The following is a 22,623-nucleotide window of genomic DNA, read 5'->3' as shown; positions in this document are numbered from 1 at the left end:
GGTGGCACTCGTGTAAATGTCTCCATGAGCCGCCCTGCTTCCTTATGTCTTACGCACGTGTGCGCTACACGCCGGCTGCTGAACGCCCTGGGGCGAGGAATGAAATGTATGTTCACGGAGACTGTGTTATCCCTGCCGTCACTTCATAACGGAGCAGATCTAGTGGGCGATGGCACCGGCGTCACTTACCCATTACCATGCTCCATGGTATCACTGCAGGGGAGTAAATATGGTGGGTGATGGCATTGGCTTCATTTACCTATTACCATGGTATTACTGCGGCGAAGATATGGTGGGTGATGGCATCGGCTTCACTTACCTATTACCATGCACCAGGGTATCACTACGGTGGAGTAGATATGGTGGGTGATGGCACCAGCGTCACCTTCCCATTACCATGCTCCATGGTATCACTGCGGGGGAGTAGATATGGTGGGTGATGGCACCAGCGTCACCTTCCCATTACCATGCTCCATGGTATCACTGCAGGGGAGTAAATATGGTGGGTGATGGCATCGGCTTCACTTACCTATTACCATACTCCATGGTATCACTGCAGCGGAGTAGATAGGGTGGGTGATGACACCGGTGTCACCTTCCCATTACCATGCTCCATGGTATCACTGCGGGAAAGTAGATATGGTGGGTGATGGCGCCAGCTTCACTTACCCATTACCATGCTCCATGGTATCACTGTGGTGGGGTAGATATGGTGGGTGATGGCACCGGCGTCACTTACCCATTACCATGCTCCATGGTATCACTGTGGTGGGGTAGATATGGTGGGTGATGGCACCGGCGTCACTTACCCATTACCATGCTCCATGGTATCACTGTGGTGGGGTAGATATGGTGGGTGATGGCACCGGCGTCACTTACCCATTACCATGCTCCATGGTATCACGGTGACGGAGTAGATAGGGTGGGTGATAGCACCGGCGTCACTTACCCTTTACCATGCTCCATGGTATCACGGTGACGGAGTAGATAGGGTGGGTGATAGCACCGGCGTCACTTACCCTTTACCATGCTCCATTGTATCACTGCGGGGGAGCGTTAGTCTGAAAGCCATGGCAATAATTGTCATTACTGCTGCAATTGTGGATCTAAAGAGCTGATTATTAAGAAAGAACATGTAGAAACTTTGGCTTGCCGTATCGGCCGTGTGAGGCTGCAGACGATCATCCGACAAACGAGTAAATGCTCGTTCACATTTTCTATGCGCCCCCCTCCAAAAAAATCACGGTTATCAGTAGCGCATCCCCCCCATACGTGAACGTGCTGCCAACAAGGCTGAAATATCATATATACAACCGTACATTCCACATACAGTGAAGCCTCCATTACCTGAGCTTACCTCCTCACCAGGAAACCCCGCTGACCTCCCATTACCAGAAGGAGCCACCGGTGGTGAAGTGTTTCTAGTAATCCTCCCACCGTAACAGTCTTCTCAAAAGTCACATGGTGCTCGCCCCTAACCACACCGTGTGATACCTAGGACTACTTCTCGGAGCCCCGTTCACACGTCTTGTTATGAGGTGTGTGGTTAATCGTGTGGCGAGGCTTCTTTTGAAGAGAATACCAAGACTCGCTCGGTGCTACTTCTAGGGCTGTGCGCTCCGTCCATAACGGTGACGAGCACATCCGTGGACATGTATGATCACAGGTCTTGTCTACGGTATAGCGCGCCGTTCAATAAGCTTTATTACCTGACAAACCATCAGATCCATGAAAGCAGCAATCGGATCAGCTGCTCTGGGCAAAGTCACTACATCTTCCGCTTTGTACTCAGTTCTGGGTTATTTTTGCGCACAGAGACATGGCTGAAAGTATATAGGTTTATAGGCAGAGTGTAACATACAGTCATATAGATTCTATATAGTCTTAAAGGGGTTGTTTCATTATAAACAAGTAGATTGGCAGGAGTCCCGCAACGGACACCCATCAATCAGCTGTTCACTAGAGCTGTGTACTTTGGGCACTGCGCTGATTTCTGCAGGAAACAGACAGCTCCATTATCACTGCAGTGGCCAGGCTTGGTATTGCAGGCCCAGCTCACATTGAAGTGAATGGAAACTTGGCATGTAATACCAGGCTTGGCCACTGCAGTGAGAACAGAGCTGTCTGCTTCCTGCATAAATCAGTTCACTGTATGAGCACAGTGACTCAGGAAACAGCTGATCGGCAGAGGTCGCAGGTGGCAGAGCCCTGCTGATCTATGATTGATGGCCTATCCGGTTGATAGACCCTTAGTAGTTTCAGTGCTGGCCAATCGAAGAGCAGTGCACAGTAGCTAGAAAAATTGCATTGGCCATCTTGAATGTCTTGAAAATAGGATCCCAAAGTGGCAGATCGGAGCGACAGCGGCAGAAGAGGGCAGCGGGTAATGTACTCTTCACCTCCTTCAGTCCCAGGGCAGAATTTTGCCCCAAAACTGGAGTTGCTTTAGAGCCCTTTTATACAGACCGGGAAATTATTCACTTACCCGTATTATCTAGTGCTTTCTGCAGCCTCCTGACATTGACCACTACGCTAGTAAAAAGGAGAAACAAGTTGCATTCATCACAATAGCTGTAGACCGGAGGACGCTGCGGCAGATACTGCTGTAACCAAGACTTTAGCTATCGCTGTATCAAGGACAACACCTTTCAGGATGCAGCACCCAGGGTAAACCGGTGGTCCCACACGCCGACCCCCTCTGGCAAACAACAGATATTGCTGGGCAGACCTTTGTCCAGCCAACATGCTGCTGCCAACGAAATCTTGTAATACAAGATAGCCATTCAGATGATAAAAAGACTTCCAAAGTCCACCGGAATGGGCGCTAGTCTTACGGAGCAGCTCCCTGGCTCCGGCCATAGAGGGGGGTCCTGAGCAGGGGACCCCAATCTACGACATTCATTCGCCCTAACAGCATGAGCAGGGGTTGTCCTCCTCTTGGCACAGCCGCTTTCAGATGAGCATATGTTTTCGGTCCGTGTTGAGGGGACTGTAAGGCAGAGCTAATGTAAATCTATGGCGCTATTTGCGGAAAAGCTGCGGACGTGTTGCTGAATTTCTGTAATAAAGCTGCAGCGTTACAATCCAGTTACAGCAGAGAATCTGCAGCGTTACAATCCAGTTACAGCAGAGAATCTGCAGCGTTACAATCCAGTTACAGCAGAGAATCTGCAGCATTACAATCCAGTTACAGCAGAGAATCTGCAGCGTTACAATCCAGTTACAGCAGAGAATCTGCAGCGTTTCAATCCAGTTACAGCAGAGAATCTGCAGCATCTGTTTCCTCTACGTGTGAGCAGGATTTGCTTTAATCCCATTTAATTTAATATTAAACATTTAGGATGTGGTGTTTCCGCAGCCTGTGAGCCCACCCCAAGTGGGTGCAGCGGGGTTCACCCGCAGTCCTACTGCTCTGCCCGCCGCTCCTTCTAATGATTCATAACCAGAGTGGTTATCAGGACGAGGCAGATAAGGGTTCGTTACAATAACTGCCCAGCGGATACGATTATCAATCCTCATCAGTGACGATACCAACCGCTCCGGTATACGATATGGAGCATCTCGCCTACATATAGCGCTTTATCTCCCCGCTCGCTAGGGCTAAACACCCTCGCCAATAAACCCTTACGGGTGATCGCTGCGTGGAGATTGTCCTCAACTGTCTCTTAAGCCAAAAGTAGTAAAAGGGTTGTAGTTCATAATACTGCGGCCCCTGCGGACCACCTTGCGAGGAGTGAAGCCGTACTCATACAGTGAGATATAAAATAACTTATGGTGGCTTTTATGGCGGCTTCACACCGGACAACCCTCATCTTAATAGTCACTCGCTGGGAAGAATGTATGCGGAAGATGTTCCATGTAAACACGATCGCCAACCGGGCGACGAGCGAGAGTTCATTCACTGGTCGCTTCGTTTTAGCTACCTTAAAAACAGTCACTGATTGATTATTCGCTGGTGGAACAGGTAATAAAGAGCCCGTCAGCGACTGACCAATAATTTTGCAGGGAGGTGCGCTTGTTCAACGTGCTCCTCCCACTGAACACTGATTGGCTCTTGCCTTTTTTAAAAAATGTTTTCCCCTCCCACTTAACGCTCATTGGTTCCCATAGCCGGTACGAGCGATCCTCGCCTGAACAGCCGCTGCTGCGGTCCCTGGTGGTTTCAGTCCAGCAGCAAGGAGCGCCCACTTAGGAATCACTCACGTGTATTTGTGTGTTCAGCGGATTTGGCGACCGATGAGCGTACGTTGGGGAGTAGTCAAAACTTCAAATAAACGCTGACGTCCCGTAACTAGTCGCTGAATATTTCAGCCTTGTGAATGCTCCTAACGAAGCTTTCGGTGATTGTGAACTTGAACCATCAGTGTAATAGCGGACAACAGGCGTTCGTACACGCTGGCGACTATTCAGATGATAGTCGTCCTGTGAAGAAGCCGCCCTTATGTGGGAATGTCCGCTGTTGCAGTGTGACAACGATGTCTTCATATGTCCGCATATCTTATGTATGGACCTCTGGACGGGAGACGGAGAGGGGGTTTCCACACAAAATACTATTGCTGCCTTCAGGCCAGGCCGGGGTCTCACTGAAAGTGGGAGCTGCACCTGCAGTTACCAGCGCTGACCACTACCCAGGGGTCGGAGCCGCAGCTTTCGCTTCAACCCTGTTGTATCCCAGCTCTGACAGCAGCCACTCAAACAGCTGATCGTCCGGGGTCTTGTATGGCAGACCCCAGCTGATCACCGACTGATAACCAATCCTGAAGATACATCAACATATTTTACATTAAAAGAAAAACCTTTAACCCAAAATATGAGCCAGGAGAGGATACAGGAAGCCATGTTGCAGTGTAATTTAAGGGGAAGCCCAGCTACTACACAGATTCTGACCAGTCATGGAGGGATCGGGGAGGGTAAGACCTCATGGGCTCCCCATGGAGCTGCATAAAAGTACAATAGCCTCTCTGGTGATTGAGAAGCTGGGACTAGAAATCTCAGACAGGTTTGGTGATGCTGCTTCAAAGTCAGCTGATAATTAAAAGGGGTTGTAAGACCAAAAAGAGCATATCTTCCTAGTGGCCGAGTGTGGTATTGCAGCTCAGAATAGTTCACTTAAAGTAGCCCTCAAATTTTAGGACAAAATTCTGTCCCAAAACTAGAAGCAGCAGGTGATCTAGTATCTGCAGTTCTTCTCCGCCATCCCTCCGATTAGCCGATTCCAGGTCCTGTTTTTGGCCATTCAAGATGGCTGCAATAATTTTCTAGCTATTTAGTTCACTGCTCTGATTGGCCCAGCACTGACCATATGAGCAACCCTGGCCAATCAGAGAGCAGGTAATGTGCACTGGTAGCATTAGTCTTAGGATTGTGCCAACCCTCTTGGATAGCCGAAAACGGGACCTAGAACCAGCGGATCGAAGGGCGAGCAGAGAACAACTCCAGGTAATATCCCCCCCCCCCCCCATTAATGGATTTCTTGAGAAACCAGCTGTCCAGACGTTTGTTTCTAGCCCATCTGCTGACCTCCCCATGCAGGAGATCAGAGCGGCCGCGGTTCTTGAGTGGAGAACTACGTGAGCAGCTTATAACCATGGAGGATCACAGACCGCGGCCGACACCCTCCTTAGTACAGAATCCCTTTAGCTTCTAGGGATGGCAACTAAATTCTCCAGCATGTAAAGTTTGATTTTGCCAAAATTGATATCCTATGGCCAGTGGGAAACTGGCTAAGTGTTAGGTGGGTGGGAGTCCAGGACCATCACCCTAGAGAAGAGGTGTGAAAGACCCCCTTAGTCCATACAAGATCAGATGAGCACAGTTCTGGATCTTCGACTTGTATTGGATGGACCATGATGAGGGGATTTACATTTCCCGGTCTTAAAGGAGTTCTACAACGATTGACTTTTACCAACTGTCCACAGGATTGGTGGGGGTCTCACTGCTGAGATCACTATCGTTCTGGAGTACTGGGGTCCTCCTCCTGACTATAGGTTCACTGCAGCCCCTGTAGTGAGGATACTGAATAGAGCGGCGGTCATGCATACGCAGTGCCACTTTATCTTTAAGGGACCTGCTGGAGATGGGCAAGTACAAGTGCATGGCGGCTATTTCATTCAGCCCCATTGAAATGAATGTAGCGGTGTTGTGCATGTGCGAACGCCACGCCATTCAATCTCCACCTTACTGTGGGTGGGTGCAGCGAGCCCATAGTGAAGAGATGAGGGGAACAAGGGACCCTCAGTTCTCAGGATCGGTGGGTCTCAGCATTGAGACCCCTACTGATCAGACTTTTACCACCGACTCGCCCGAATGTTTATGTGTTTAGGGAGATAAGTCAAAATCGGAGGTGTATGGCTGTGGCTTATCTCTTGGGGAACAAACAGATAGGGCGTTGAAATTCATCATGCCCAGTCCGCCTTCCCCCCCCCCCCCCAGACATCGTAGAGCCGCCCCCGTGCACATCAGAGCGTTGTCCACCCCCACCCATAATGGTGGGTTCAGATGACGGAACTAATGTGTATGGGGGGGGCCTTGGGACCCCAACTCTCAATAACACCCCATATCCACATAACCTTTCTGAAAAGGACATCAGACAAATTAACAAGGTGACACTTCAACTGTTCTGTATAAGATTTTTTTTCCATTGTTTTTTTTTTTTTGTTTTTTCACTTTCTTAATAAGAAAAAAGTAATTCCTAGGTGATTGGAACGTCCTCTTGATAAGATACAAACCAAAAAAAAAAAAAAAAATCTCAGGAAGATACAAAAGTGGATAGCTCCACCGGCTGAGTCATTCTCTCCTCTGCACACCCATCCAAATCTATCTAAAAGGTGTCAACACAAGTCAGGGCGCCTCCTGCAAGAGCCAGGCAGGCAGCAACTCCATCGTCCCGCTGCAGGCCTCGAGAGCACAAAATAAGTCTGGAAGGTTTTGGGGGGAGTTCGAGGAAGGGGGGCATTGGGCTGTCAATATTCGCTGTAACATGCAGCTATACAAGTCCTCCGTAGGCTAGTAGGAAAGGTACGCTTACAGAAAAGAGCATCATTCATGTGGAGATCACAACGTGAGCGTGATAAAAACTCATTGGAGAAAGAAGGGGGTTGGGAGAGTGAAAGGAAAGGCAAGCAGAAACAGGATGGAGACGGGAGAATTGGATGAGCCCGAGCTGGATATCAGCTGTGGTCGGGGGAAGGATCCCTGCGCAAGGCGCTCTTCTTCACGGTGTCTAGATATTCCTGCTGTGACACTGCTAAAACGGAGGCCAGGATCTCGTCGTCGTCCCAGTCGTTCAAACCTGAAGACGAGAAGGAAGGGTGTTAGGAGGTGGTGCAGAAGACGTAGACGCACCCTCGAAGAGGCGACACACTCACCAAATGCTGTGGGAGACATGTGTTGCATGAGTGCTCTACACTCCAGGGCTGGGTACAAAGACACAAGGGGTGAGGTGGCGCGGTCGGCACCAGAACATGGCTGGTTACTTGGGCCTAGGTGGAGAACAGACATTGTGAGAGCTTGTGCCCGACTGCCAGCGAAGCAAACCCAACCTTTATTTAAAGCCCATCACGTGACAAGTACAGGTACCCAGACTTACTATAGCGTAGAGTAGGGATGGTGCCAGACATGACCTCCCTCACCTCTTCCTTCATGCTTTTTAGATAAGATACCGTGTTTCCCCAAAAATAAGACAGGATCTTATATTTTTACCCCAAAAGAGGTGCTAGGGCTTATTTTGGGGGCATGTCTTATTTTACTTACCCAGCAGGCTCAGTCCAGGTCCTTACCGCAGCTTTCTAGAGCCCTGACACTGTTCCCGCAGTCCTTGGCTGCCCATACAGAATCACTTTCTCACATTACTGGATTCATAAATCCCGCCTCCACAACACAATGGCTGTGATTGGCTGAGCCACAGCGCTCAAAGAACGAATCACAGCCATCACTTTGTGGAGGTGCGATCAATGAATTGACCAAGCGGCAGTTCAGCCAATTCATAAATTCTGGCTGAACGAAGCGATGGCTGTGATTGGTTCTTCAAGCGCTGCATTGATTGGCTGAGCAGCACTGGAAGAACCAGTCAGAGCAATCGCTTCGTGGAGGCGGGATTCAAGTATCCCATAACCAGGAAGTGATCCTGTGTGGGTGGCCGGGGACTGCAGGAACCATGCCGGGGCTCTAGAGAGCAGCAGGAAGGACCTGGACCAAGCCTGCTGGGTAATGTATCACTATTTTTATTATGTAGTGTAACTAGGGCCTATTTTCAGGGTAGGGCTTAAATTTCAAGCCTCCTCGAAAAACCTGAAAGATCAGGCATACTAGGGAGGTTAAAAGGTTGGGTATAAGGCGTGACCTAGATATATATATGATTGCACACAGAGGATATTGCCAAACTTCTCTATTTATAAAACCAGCTTATATATGCGTTTCGAAGTCAGCCGACCTTCCTCAGTATTTGACCTGGGTGCTGACATTTGTCCACAGGGATGTTTATGCTTCTTGGGGCCGGCTTAGCTGCCGGATGCGGGCATTACAGCACTGGGGTGTGGCTAGGTCTGCACAGAACACAGAAGAGGGTGACGGTGCTTTAATTACCAAAGCGTTGTCTGTACTCGCTCAGCATACATGTGCGGGTTTACTACACACTGAAGATGATTAACACACATTTCCAATTTGTAGCATGTAACCGGATGCCGGGAGCGGCATGACACTATTCGGTAACTAATCAGCGCCATCATTGGTGCTCTCGGAGGAATTTATCTGCAACGAACAAGGGGGGCTCCAACAGGAATGCTTCCTCCCTTATTATAGGGGCACACAATGTGAGAAGCGGGTGTTGGCGGTATGGCAATAGAGTTGGAACCTTCCCTCCAATATCCAGTAGATTTTGTTTCCATGTGACTGACGGCAGCGGAGGGGCAGTCTGACAAGATGGCGTCTGGCATGTATGTGTATAAAGCAAAGGTGTGTCATTGGATTCCTCCCTGTTGAAAAAATTGCGCTTGTTGATCTTCATCGGCGCTTGCTGAACGTTTACAGAGAGCAGGCAGCGGATTTTTAGCACAGTGAGGCGGTGCTTTCCAACAATTGCTACAGTGATCTGAACGATCAGCCACGTTCCGGACGGCCATCACACCGCGAGATGAAGTGTCTTGATCAGCTGATCTGTAAGAATCGGCGGATCGTCATTTCCAACGCATTGAAGCCGATATTCAGCTCCTTACAGTTTCCTGGCCATGAGCCGTCTGATCAAGACACTCTTTATTTCATGGGGCGTCAGCGGTGCATGGCTGTCAGGAACGGGCTTGTCATATACGTCGCTGTCGCCATGGTTGAGGCGCCTCACCTACCGACTGACTGCTTGGTCTCTGTAATCGTTCATCTATAAATGTCAATGGATACAATTTTTCTGCACGGAGGAATTCAATGACACCCCTTTGTTTTATAGGCCTTTTATGTCAGACGCCATTTTGTCAGCGGACCCCTCTGCCGCAGTTTGCCGCACGGCAACAAAATTAACGGGATGGTAAATCTGTAGAGCGTAGGTGCAGCGAGTCTATTTACATATATAGGTTACCTGGCGCACAAGGAGAAGGGGGCTTAGCTAAAACTAGAGTGGTCCCGGGGGAAGACGGCTTTGCGGTTTGCTCTCCGTGAACATCGGGGTGCTCGGGAGACCCTGCAGTGCTGCGCTGTCTTGGTGAACGACTGCTCCATTCCTCGGGTCCACTTGAGGCGGCGGCGGTGGCAGAACTGCAGGTAGCAGTTGCCTTCCGTGGCTGCAAGGAGGAAGAGAAGCAATTATTTTTAGCTCAAGCAACCATGGAGTGAAGACATAATAATAAGGCAGCTAAGGAGAGAAGGAGGAAACCGGAAGATAGAAAGTGACAACAAATCAGAAGAGGAAGCCGAGTAAAGATAACAGCGAGGGTCCAGCTGCAGCTTTAAATGTCAGTCACTGACTCAGGAGGATATCTGATCCTTATGCACTCTGGTTTGGGCCCCTGACTCCTAACGCTCTTGAAAGGGAAGGGGGGGGTTGGATCCCTCCTGACTCCTTACGCTCTTGGAAGGGTGTGTGGGGGCCCTGACTCCTTACGCTCTTGGAAGTGTGTGTGTGTGTGTGTGTGTGTGTGTGTGTGTGTGTGTGTGTGTGGGGGGGGGGGGTCCCCCAGACTCCTCACACTCTTGGAAGGGGGCGGGGCAGGGGTCCCCCCAACTCCTTACACTCTTGGAAGAGGAGGGCTGACTCCTTACGCTCTTGCTTTCAGCATTCGCCCCTTCATTGTCAACACAGGCAGAGCCATAAATATGGCTGTGGCGGTATTTGATATTGCAGTACTAGGCACAGCCTCAAATCAAGCAGTGCGGCCCCTTAATTCTGCTAATCTGCGGGAGTGTTAGGAGTCTGATCCCCAAAGATCAAATATTAATGACCCTTTTCAAGGCTAGGCCAGTAATATTTGAGTCCCTGAAGAAAAATAAGCCATTAAAAGGCTCAGGATATGCCAGTGGCTTTTCCCCATGGTTTACCCTGCAGCATTGCTTATTTAAACTGGCTGCTGTGCAGCTCGGTGCTCAGAGAGCGGGGTTGTGTCACCGGACTACAACTAACTAAACTAAGAGAATCATCGCACACGTACTGAGGGACATGAGCCGTAATACAAAAGGGGGGCTGGAGATCTGCTTTCTAAAGCCCCTTTTACATGGGACAACTGTTGAGTGGTGAAGCGCCCAACATCCATCGCAGCCATAATCACTCCTATGCGTTTACACAGGAGGATCATCGCTCAGTGAATGGAGGCGGAGCGGGACGGAGATCACTGCGGCCTGCCGGCTCCATTCACAGTAAACAGGCCGTCGTTCATGGATGAATGACTGCCTGTGTAAACTGAATGATGCAGCGGCCGACTGACAATGAGGTTATAGTTTACATAAAAGATGGCTGATGAATCACTGACCGGTCTTTGGGCCCATTTTTAGCGATAATCGTTGCGTCTAAACGTGCGGCCATTGTGTGCTGTTTGTTCGTGGACTATTTGTTCATTGTGATTTCTAGCACGCTAGGTATCACCGATGACTGCCATCAGCGCCACACGCTGATTTTCTCTGCAGGTGGTGTTCATCGGTTTCTTTCTGCTGGTATCCCGGTGGCAATTCTCAGCGGGACACCAGCTGAAACCTCAGAGAACAATGCAGCTGTTTGCATATACAAAACAGCTGCTTTTTTCTCGGAGCTAATGCAGGCTGAGGGGGATACAGCCACGATAACTTTTAAGTGGCATATTAGCTACTCCGTTATGCAAAGATGATCGCTCAAAACAGTCACTGAAACTATCGTTTGAGCGATTTTCCTTCAGTGTGAATGGGCCTTTTCACTGCATGCGTTTACACATCCCAATTATCATGCAAACCATTCGATCCAACAAGCGATTTGCGTGACAATTGCGTTGTGTAAAAGAGGCTTAACTCGATCTCCTCTCTACAGAGACGCATGAATACAGAAAACAAGTCAGATGCAGCACGTCGACAGGAAACAGACAGGAAATCAAGGAGCCCACAGAGCAGCAGCGGCACGTAAGGTTACCTGTCTGGCTTGTTTCTCTTGGTCCCGTAACCACTGCAGGTAGGATTCCCGAGCCACTTGCTCCTCGATCGCCTCATTCGTGGCCTCCCAGTCCGTGGCCCTCTTTTTGTCTTCTAACATCTGTTGCTCAATCCAGGATTCCTCGGAGGTCCGGATGGCGTTTTTCATTAGGGACTGTTCTGCGTACTGAACACAAAAGTCACTTGACCCCTGAAGACCCTGACAGCTGTCACTCTACAGACAGGTCACCTAAGACTTGGCAGGTCCACGTATATTTATCACCAGGTGTGAACAGGACAAGGAGAGCAAATCTCATAGGATGCCTTCACACAGCCGGTATTCACTGCGGACAGCAGCAGAAAATCGGAAAGGAATACTCAGCTAATCCGCCGTGACCTAAATGGTGCGGATTTACAGTGCATTACAAAGGCTGCAATCCCCACAGCATAAATGGACACGCTGGCGACTTCATATATGATGTGGATTCCATACATGGCTTGTACTGTAAATGCTGCAGATTTCCATAACAAATCCGCAGCACATACGGCACATGTGAAGGCACCCTTACTGGTAGTGGCCCACTGAGACTCAATCATTGGAGGGATGCATACTTGGGATAGGTAGGGGCCCTGCCACTGACCCGTCAAACCTGATGTACGCAAAATGTATTATTACACAGCGCCCAATGCATCAAAACACTTCATCTCAAACTGCAATGTGTACCTATCAGGGATGGTTCAGACTGGCGAATGAGTGTTGCACTAAACATGCGTCGGACAGCTCACATTGCCTGTCATATTCTTGCCTCTGCAGCCATTTTTTTTCACAAGGACCAGCAATCCATGTGAAAAGTTGTGAGTATAGCCTCATAGCATATAATGGGCTTATGTGCTGTCCGTGAAACTCAGACCCATTTGAATGTGCCCTTACAGAACGCCATGTCCTCCCGCCACGTGAGGCCTGTGTACACATACCAACGTGTTTTCTAACTTACCCCAGGTTTAAAAGATGGCAGCCCCAAGCCGACTCCTATTGTGGCCTTGTTGGGGTTTACCACGGAGTTGTAGTGGATGTTTCGATGGTAGCTGACTCGGATAGGCTCGTCTTCATTTTGTTGGATCCCGTGGAATGTATTGATTGGTTCTAGAAAATGAGATGAATGCAAAAGAAAAGTTCATTGTAGTCTAAAACTACATAGAAGTAAGAGGCCAACTACACTGAGACAGTAGGCTCCTCCCACTGGTAAATCTATAAAGATGGTGTGCAACCCACAGCTGTTGTATAGTATCGGATAGCCAGCTGCTGTAAAGCATGCTGGGAGTAGTAGTTTCAAAACAGCTTAAGGGTGTAGGTTGCCATGGCCGGCCTTTGCTACCTGCGACCCATGCAGTCACATAGAGCACCGGAGCCACCAGCTTGTAAGGAGGCACCAGGTAGATGTAGGGGGGGGGGGGGGGGGCCTTGGGCAGAGGATCTCCCACCGTGCGGCAGAGTCTTGTGGAGCTACATGAATCATCCTCCAACTCCTGGCTCTGTCTCCTCCCCTCGGATGTTCCGAGCCAGCCCATCGCAATGCAATTTCTTTGTTCTGGTGCCGTACCCATGTACACAGCTTGGGTCAGGACAGGTTTAGGGAATGTGCACTGGCTCTTTAAGAGAGGGAGCAGGAGCATGTACAAGCACTATGGGCAGACACCAGGAATGCAGGGAAGGACAAATGATAGTGTTCAGGACGGCAGCGGCTGATCACAGGTGAGGAGCGGTAGCGGTGCGCAGTAACGGGGTCCATGTACTGAGGTTGTTTCTGGTGCAGCATTTACTGAGCTTTGTATTGGTTCTGGTATTGTATGTACATATTTAATTTGGTCCTGGTGCTGTATTTACGTTACACGCTTGGCTCAGGGGGATGCAGTAAAAGTGTTGCCCATAAGGGTTTTCTTACGGGCGACACGCCGTATGGCCATACAGTGACAAACGTCGGGAAATGCGCCTGGCTTATCCCCCCATCGTAAACTGCAAGAGCACTGCGGACTGACCCTTACAAGAAAAACACGCCATCCGACAGGACTTCCTCACCTGTTCCATACTGATACACTTCTACGGGTCGGTTGTACATTTCCGCCATCGCTTGCATCTCTATGTGGTTACCATGGCAATTATTTTTCCGTTTGCGGTTGATGTAAGTGGTAAAGTCTTCTGTCACGTAGTTGGAAAAGTAGTCTGCGTTCTTCATCTGGTTCACAAAAACAGATAATAGAGGGGGTTAAAAAACACACAACATGCCGCCCCAGTTTCCCTGCAGCCGAGCTCCCCTTACCAGGTAATCCATGCAGTGTTTCCGGACCACCTCGTGCATGTCCTGGTCGCCGTATACCTGGTCAGCTGCGGACAGACAGAACACATCATGTAACACACGCTACCAGACGTCCAGGAAGGCCTCGGAGTCACCCAACCACCAGTATGTCTGCTATACGTTGTTAGATTTCCTGGCGCCGACTATCTAGCTTCCCTTCCACAAGCGGGCACACGTTCTCACAAGATCAATTTCATAATCCAAAGCCAGCTTAGGAACACGGCAGGAAGCCAGAGGGGTGCGGATGGTGCCGGCTGACACCTGTAGTACACCAAGGAGCAGGGGCGCAGATACACTATCTACCAGGAGTACCTGGACCCCTGTTAGTAGAATAGATGGTGTGTTACTAGCATGTCACGTGTCCTAAAGCATGCTACATAAGACGCAGACGCTCGGAGGTGTCAGCCATAGTTAGTAACGGGAGCTGCAGGCTATTGGCAGACGGGTTATACAGCCGCACGCAAGACGTCCATCACGAAGCGTAATACATCGGCCGTCTACAATGGTGGAAGGAGCGTCGTCATTGGACAGTTGAGGAATGGAAGAACGTTCTACGGAGGGATGAATCGCACTACTCCGTCTTCACATCAGATGGCTGTACCCGGGTGTGGAGGATGATGGGGGGGCGCCTTCGGCCTGAGTGTGTTGTGCCAACAGGTAAGTATGGTGGAGGCTCTGTTATGGCCTGGGGATGTGTTATGTGGCATGGCCTCCGTCCGCTGGTTGTAGTGACAAGAATACCCTGACATTCTAGACAATAATGTGCTGCTGACAATATGGTAATACTCTGGGAATGGGCGGCCATACTTCCAGCAAGACAACGAGCCTCGTCACACATCCAACACTGTTTTATGTTGGTTTGGGGATATGGATGTTCCACAATTAGACCGTCTGCACAGAGCCCCGACCTGAACCTACTGACCATCTCTAGGACGAACTGGACCGTCAGGTGAGGAAATATGAACAGCGTCCATCCTCTCTGAGAGAACACAGCAGACATTTACAGGATGAATGGAGGGAAATACCAGCTGAAGTGTATCAGACGTTAGTAGAAAGTATGCCATGGAGGGTATACCATGTCATTAGGGCCCAAGGAGCCCCACTAAGTATTACCATATGGAAATAACTACTACTTGTGATTCTTGTTCAGGTTCCCAATTACTTCTGGTAGGTCGGTGTATATTGGATGCAGAAGATGTTGCTGCACCTGAGCCCTAAAGCCTTAGGAGGCCCATAAGGTCTCTTTCCCCATATCAGTAGACCAGTACTATAAATGAAGCATTATAGCTCAGGGCCTGTTACAGATTTTTGCATTGGGGCCCAGTAGACACAAGTTACGCCTCTGTCATGGAAGCCGAAAATGGGGCCGCCTGACATAGAAACGGAGTGAAGAAGTTATGAAGGACACGTGACGCACCCGACCCGGCCACAACAAGCTTCAAAGTAACCTGCAGAAAATGGGGAAAATTAAAGGGGTTTCCTGAGTTATTACCGGCAGTGCGGGGAATACGGCACACAGATAAAACCCGATACCACTTCCATCCCGCTGCTGCGTGCGCTCAGTTCTCCGGTCTTCCCTCTATAAGCGCTGCAGCCAACAGAAGGCCTCATGGGCATCAATGACGACGTCCATTAAACCCGCCACGTGACAGGTTTACGGGACATTGACCGTAAGACGCCATGGCGGTCCGGTACCGCAACGAGCAGATTTATTGTATATGGTTTTGGGCCCGGGAGACCCAAGATTATATAAATAATTCGGAAAACCCCTTTAAGGCCGACGTTTCAAATGTCAAAACTATATTATTTCTCCCGGCACACGATGTGCCCGATGTATGAAGCAGCGCGTCTTCATGTATGAAGCAGCGCGTCTTCATATATAAGGCGCCTCCACAGGAATCCGGTCCGAGCTGGCGGACGTTTCTGGTGAAGTCCGACTATATCCCCCCCCCCCCCCCCCCCCCCCAGGACCTCTTCTACCCGTATTAGCAGCTTATAACGGTGCGTGTATTATAAGATGCCGACTATATTCGGTTATATCAACCTGCTTATTGTGAAGTCTAAACAGCAACATAGAAACGACCACAGAAGCTACAATGTAGCAACTAACATACAGCGGAGAAGAAAGAGCAGAAAAGAGCTAAAAAGGGGTAAGAAAAGGAATCAAACAAACCGCAGATCTAACGATAGCCGATCTGTGAAACCACACTGAATGTAAACAAGATGCCATATGCTAATGAGCGCTATACTCAGCAGGCCTTCCCGCTTGTCACATGACCAGCTTTCTTAGAAGTTCAGGGGGGGCTAGAAAGGTGGGAACTCTGGACCAATAGGGCTGCGGCTCCATCTGGGCGCGCGGTATGAAGTTATCACAGGAAACCACAACAGAAGCCGTGTTTACAAACGCTGCAAACGGATTGGAGAAGAGAGAAGAGCGAGGAGAGCGGCGGGACGGGGGCGCAAAGTGGGGCAAGTAACCCTTTCATTGCATCAGAGGTGGGGCGAAGATTACTGAAATATTATATTATATTCTAGTGCTTTTAACACTACCTGATGCAATAAAAGGGTTCATATACCCACTATATACATAGTCCTGGACTCCTTTGCTTCACCCTTACAGCCCATTGAGGACCTTATGATGTCACAGCAGCCAATCTCCAACAACAATACGGCTGAGTGATGTCACCATCGATGGGAGGCGCTGGCGGCAGGTTAGCAGCGCGGTCGGGTCCGCTAGCACCAAAAGATCATCGCTTGAATGAGCGAGTGATGTCGCCGTTCGCTCGTGCAGCCCGTTTATACAGCGTTGGCTCGTTCACGGTCGCTGTATAAGTGACTGACAACGACTAAATGAGCGCCAATTAAACTAAACGATAGGTCAACGAGACAACCTGCATAAGAACAAACGAAAAGTGAATGATCATTCATCGTCCGTTTGTGTTCAGACTGCATGTTTATCTTTCGCTGGTTTGAACGGACCATTCCGGCCGTACGCTCGCGGTCACACGCTGCTGATTTGCTGTGGATTTTGGTGCAGATTTTATCTTCGCGGCTGAATTCAAATCGAAGGGTTTTTAATCAACCAAAATCCACAGCAAATCGACAACATGTGAGCCCCCCCCTCCCCCCCCAAAGCTGAGGGTAGGTCACCCATAGGTAGAGATGACCACCCGCTGCGTCGCGGCTCAGTCTAGTCCTGCAGCACTCTCCCCCCGAAAGAGAGGGATTACTGAGTGAGGCTAGATTTGTAGGTCCCATAGATTTTAGATAGATGTAGGACAAGGAACCCCCATTCTGGCAATCAGTGGGGCGTCAGCAGTCAGACCTCCATTCATCTAGCAGAGTGTTAGGGCAGCAGTAAGCAGTCCTAAGCTCTCACTCACGACCTGAAGGTTGCGGGTTCAATCCCCGCATGGTTCAGGTAGCCGGCTCAAGGTCGACTCAGCCTTCCATCCTTCAGAGGTCGGTGAAATAAGCCCCCAGCTTGGACCCTGAACATAGACGGAGCACATAAATAAATTATCTATACAAATAACAGGATTTTGGTATTATTTTAGGTTTCCTCCGTACGGGCGACAGCTCATCCGGGCACTATCTCATGTCCACCGAGTTTTCCCCGACTCCTGCAGTAGTTATGCAGCAATACAACCACTATCTGCGCGGTGAAGTGCGCCCCCCATCTGCTATACGGTGCCAGGGCGGTAACATTACAGCAGCCCTTTATGCTTCACTTGACGCTGCGTGCGGTGATGGAATATACCTTGCATGCAAACGTGGGGGATTCAGTGCAAGAACTCCCACTCCCTGGATTTGCATAACATGAAGTTGTTTCTGAGCTGCGCGCTCCGATGAGCGGGAACGATGGAAATAGTTGTGTTAATGATGCCACGCTTCTCTCCACAAGTCAGACCTTGATCATCACTGAAGACATGTGCCTATGCTTAAAGCGAGTAATGCCCGATCCAAACTGTGCCGCTTCCCATCTGAAGCCGTCGGATGTCCTGCATGACACGGAGCACTAATGAACTTCAGAGGGAACCATGTAATACTTCATTTCCCCTGTGGAGGCGCTGCAGTTGAACTGAACATTTGTGTCTGGAGCCCGCCCCCCCAGATCACGGAGAGTTCCAGCAAAAGAAAGTCATGTTATCAGCTTATCACTGCAAAACGTATCCAAACTGGAGAACCCCCATAAACGGAACCTACCCTCTGCCCAAACTATGGGAACGCACCCTGCAGACACGTTTTATCTGGAAGCCTGGTGCGCTTCAGAAAAAAAATACATGCATTGAAAATCTGCATGGACTCACAGATGGGGGGGCTTGGAGTCACAGATGGGGGTCTCACCAGCCTTCCGGATCCCTCTATACATAAGCAGGGAGAGCAGTCTAGGCCATTGGGAAGAGGGAAAAAGGCCGGCAAGACCCCACGCCTGCAAGCCGCGCTCCAAGAGGATTTACAAAGTTGTTTTTTTTCTGAAACTTTGCAGTAATTAAAGGATAAAACAAACACTTGCGATGTACGAGGCCGGCGCCAGATCCCGCTGCTGGGGTGGAAAAACCTGGAGTTGGCGAGAGCCGAGCGATTAGTGCAGCGCCGTTTCTGTAGCGCTCATTGAAGTGGCAAGATGGGCATACCCCTTTAAGTATACCCCTTTTGCTGCAGGCTGCACTGTTCTTTCCAATGAACTGAACACAACTGAAGTTCGGTCAATCCCAGTGAAATCAATGGGAAGTAAAACGTTTTGCAGCTCCTCCGATGGAACCGCAGAACGGAAAACGGAACCGCTAAAGTGAACAGGCGCCATCTGTAGTCCGAGGACGTCTCGTCCACCACAACGAATAGAAGACACGAAGCAGCACATGCGCCGCTACCTCCGACGGTCCGCAGTGTTGGACTCTTCACCGAGGTGCGACGATGACGAATTCACACAAGACCGACGGACATGGCGAGGAGGAGAAGGGAGGAGTCTGCAGAGCGGCGTGCAGGCGGCTGACTAGGCGATCAGATCTCCATGCTGCTTACTTTCCACACGTTCCACCTCAGCAGCTTCTCAGAATTGTCTTTCACCTCAAAAGTTCACAAAAAGCCAGGGGATTCACAGAAAATGTTTTCATTGAAACTGAAACCGCACCCGGAGGGGAAACACTGCTGGTCTCTGGGTCCTGAAATGCTGATTGTACAGAACTGATAGGCAGTGGAGGTATGCAAGAAGAGGAGGCCGGGGCCGGAGGGAGCGCCCGCTCACCGCTAGAGACCGGGGGGCCGGAGGGAGCGCCCGCTCACCGCTAGAGACCGGGGGGCCGGAGGGAGCGCCCGCTCACCGCTAGAGACCGGGGGGCCGGAGGGAGCGCCCGCTCACCGCTAGAGACCGGGGGGCCGGAGGGAGCGCCCGCTCACCGCTAGAGACCGGGGGGCCGGAGGGAGCGCCCGCTCACCGCTAGAGACCGGGGGGCCGGAGGGAGCGCCCGCTCACCGCTAGAGACCGGGGGGCCGGAGGGAGCGCCCGCTCACCGCTAGAGACCGGGGGGCCGGAGGGAGCGCCCGCTCACCGCTAGAGACCGGGGGGCCGGAGGGAGCGCCCGCTCACCGCTAGAGACCGGGGGGCCGGAGGGAGCGCCCGCTCACCGCTAGAGACCGGGGGGCCGGAGGGAGCGCCCGCTCACCGCTAGAGACCGGGGGGCCGGAGGGAGCGCCCGCTCACCGCTAGAGACCGGGGGGCCGGAGGGAGCGCCCGCTCACCGCTAGAGACCGGGGGGCCGGAGGGAGCGCCCGCTCACCGCTAGAGACCGGGGGGCCGGAGGGAGCGCCCGCTCACCGCTAGAGACCGGGGGGCCGGAGGGAGCGCCCGCTCACCGCTAGAGACCGGGGGGCCGGAGGGAGCGCCCGCTCACCGCTAGAGACCGGGGGGCCGGAGGGAGCGCCCGCTCACCGCTAGAGACCGGGGGGCCGGAGGGAGCGCCCGCTCACCGCTAGAGACCGGGGGGCCGGAGGGAGCGCCCGCTCACCGCTAGAGACCGGGGGGCCGGAGGGAGCGCCCGCTCACCGCTAGAGACCGGGGGGCCGGAGGGAGCGCCCGCTCACCGCTAGAGACCGGGGGGCCGGAGGGAGCGCCCGCTCACCGCTAGAGACCGGGGGGCCGGAGGGAGCGCCCGCTCACCGCTAGAGACCGGGGGGCCGGAGGGAGCGCCCGCTCACCGCTAGAGACCGGGGGGCCGGAGGGAGCGCCCGCTCACCGCTAGAGACCGGGGGGCCGGAGGGAGCGCCCGCTCACCGCTAGAGACGAGGGGCCGGAGGGAGCGCCCGCTCACCGCTAGAGACCGGGGCCGGAGGGAGCGCCCGCTCACCGCTAGAGACCGGGGCCGGAGGGAGCGCCCGCTCACCGCTAGAGACCGGGGCCGGAGGGAGCGCCCGCTCACCGCTAGAGACCGGGGCCGGAGGGAGAGCCCGCTCACCGCTAGAGACCGGGGCCGGAGGGAGAGCCCGCTCACCGCTAGAGACCGGGGCCGGAGGGAGAGCCCGCTCACCGCTAGAGACCGGGGCCGGAGGGAGAGCCCGCTCACCGCTAGAGACCGGGGCCGGAGGGAGAGCCCGCTATGGACCGGTGCCAGAGATGCAAAAAAGAACTAATAGCTCCCTTCATCGTCCACTGTCATGGCTATAAATCACTCATTGCTCTCCCTACATGTCTAATGTCATCCACAAATATTCCCCAGACCACCATGTCGGCTTCTCTCCTTACTTTGGTCAACCTGATAAACTCTTGCACAGATCTACGCTCATGCAGACGCCCCTTTTCGGATGCTTTTCCTTCTAATAAACTTGCCCCTCTAAATGCAAAAAGTCTCCGAAAACTCATCTCCCTGTAAGCACCCATTCATCTTCCTCTACATTATAATTATGTCTCTCGTGTAACCTGCGCCCCCATATCCAGACATTGTCCCACCTCATAGAATGTAAGCTCTTTGGGCGGGAGCTTCGGTAAATGTATTTCGTTGTAGCAAGTATTTGAGCTATTTAAAGGGGTTGTCCCGCGCCGAAACGGGGGTTTTTTTTTTTTTTTTAACCCCCCCCCTGTTCGGCGCGAGACAACCCCGATGCAGGGGTTAAAAAAACAACCCGCACAGCGCTTACCTGAATCCCGGCGGTCCGGCGTCTTCATACTCACCTGCTGAAGATGGCCGCCGGGGTCTGCTCCCTCCGTGGACCGCAGCTCTTCTGTGCGGTCCATTGCCGATTCCAGCCTCCTGATTGGCTGGAATCGGCACGTGACAGGGCGGAGCTACACGGAGCCGGCATTCTGCACGAGCGGCCCCATAGAAGACAGCAGAAGACCCGGACTGCGCAAGCGCGGCTAATTTGGCCATCGGAGGCCGAAAATTAGTCGGCACCATGGAGACGAGGACGCCAGCAACGGAGCAGGTAAGTATAAAACTTTTGATAACTTCTGTATGGCTCATAATTAATGCACAATGTATATTACAAAGTGCATTAATATGGCCATACAGAAGTGTATAGACCCACTTGCTGCCGCGGGACAACCCCTTTAAGCCTCCCTCACACAGGCGTTTGCAGAAACGCAGCATTTACTGCAGATTCTGCCCGGTTTCGCGTCATGCCATGGTTTTCAGCACAGCTGACAGCGCAGCCAAGGCTGCTGATAAAGAAAAAATATTAATATTCACCTAGCAGGTGAAGCCGCTGTCGGGACTTTGTGAAGTCGGCCGATTGCTCTGATTGGCTAAGCGCCACTGAGTGACAGCTGGCTGAGCCAATCACAGCCAGCACTGGATGCGACCAATCACGGCCATTTAATGAATGAATGGCTGTGATTGGACACATCCAGCGCTGGCTCTGATTGGCTGAGCGGGCTGTCAGTCAGCGGCGTTCAGCCAAACAGAGCAATCTCTCGCTGGAGGTGGGGTTTTCGAATCCCCGTCAAAGAAAAAGTTCCCCTGCCGGCTGAAAAGTCCCGAGAGCACCGCCGGGGACAGCGACATTACCTACAAGGGGAGTATTGATTTATTTTTTTTTTGACTCAGGCAGTGTAGCTAGGGCGTCTAGCGCTGCCAAAAGCGTGGTACCCACTGTGCTGTGTTTCTGCGCTGCCCATTCATTTCAATAGGCAACGCAGCCTGAAAACCGCCAAAAATAAAACATGCAATGCTGTCTAAGCGCAACGTTGAAGATGCTGTGTTTTTAGCCTTGTGTGAGCAGCTCCATTGAAATGAATGGGAGCGCTGCACTGAAAAAGCAGCACTAAACGCTGTACAAAACGCCTGTGAGGGAGGCCTTAGTGTTATGTTTACCCGCATCCTCCACCTGGATGTAGAAGCTACGGCAGACGAACGCAGCCAAGTTGGTAGAAAGAAATACTCCAAAACTGCCAAGTCACTGAGTCTGAGCTCCTCAGGTCAGCGGGAAACCTGTCAGCGCAGGAAGAGCGAACAGAAGACGTGAGATTCTCTTCCTCCAGACTTAACCCATTACCGGCTGTGTGTCCCAGTAAGGAGGCTCCTTTATATCAGACATGTGGCTGGTAAGAGCTCTGGGCTGTCAGGGGTGATAATCCTTATCAAGGGCTGCAGTGAGAGGGTGAGACGCCCAGGTCGTACCGCCAGCAGAGACAAGAAGCCCGTATCCTAGAAGGACGACTCGTCTCAGGAGCAGCAAAATTATAAACCGAGATTTCAGT

At 51.6% G+C, this 22,623-nt stretch overlaps 1 protein-coding gene across 3 annotated transcripts in view; it reads right to left on the bottom strand.

The window, feature by feature from the left end:
- Positions 1–6,615: 6,615 nt before the first annotated feature.
- Positions 6,616–22,623, bottom strand: part of OTUD5 (OTU deubiquitinase 5) — a 29,952-nt gene continuing 13,944 nt past the window's right edge. For 2 of the 3 annotated variants that reach the window (XM_066580454.1, XM_066580453.1), the window contains exons 3-9: positions 13,893–13,957; positions 13,652–13,808; positions 12,570–12,718; positions 11,576–11,761; positions 9,566–9,767; positions 7,368–7,481; positions 6,616–7,291 (exon numbers count right to left, since the gene is read on the bottom strand). In XM_066580454.1, the coding sequence (XP_066436551.1) occupies positions 7,170–7,291; positions 7,368–7,481; positions 9,566–9,767; positions 11,576–11,761; positions 12,570–12,718; positions 13,652–13,808; positions 13,893–13,957 (995 nt within the window). In that variant the 3' untranslated portion in view covers positions 6,616–7,169. The remainder of the gene's footprint in view (positions 7,292–7,367; positions 7,482–9,565; positions 9,768–11,575; positions 11,762–12,569; positions 12,719–13,651; positions 13,809–13,892; positions 13,958–22,623) is intronic. The other variant, XM_066580455.1, reaches the window with a different exon arrangement.

The sequence above is a fragment of the Eleutherodactylus coqui genome, chromosome 10 (genome assembly GCF_035609145.1).
Source record: "Eleutherodactylus coqui strain aEleCoq1 chromosome 10, aEleCoq1.hap1, whole genome shotgun sequence".
Lineage (NCBI taxonomy): Eukaryota > Metazoa > Chordata > Amphibia > Anura > Eleutherodactylidae > Eleutherodactylus > Eleutherodactylus coqui.
The sequence above is the reverse complement of the archived record's forward strand: the minus strand, read 5'-3'. Positions and strand labels throughout refer to the sequence as shown.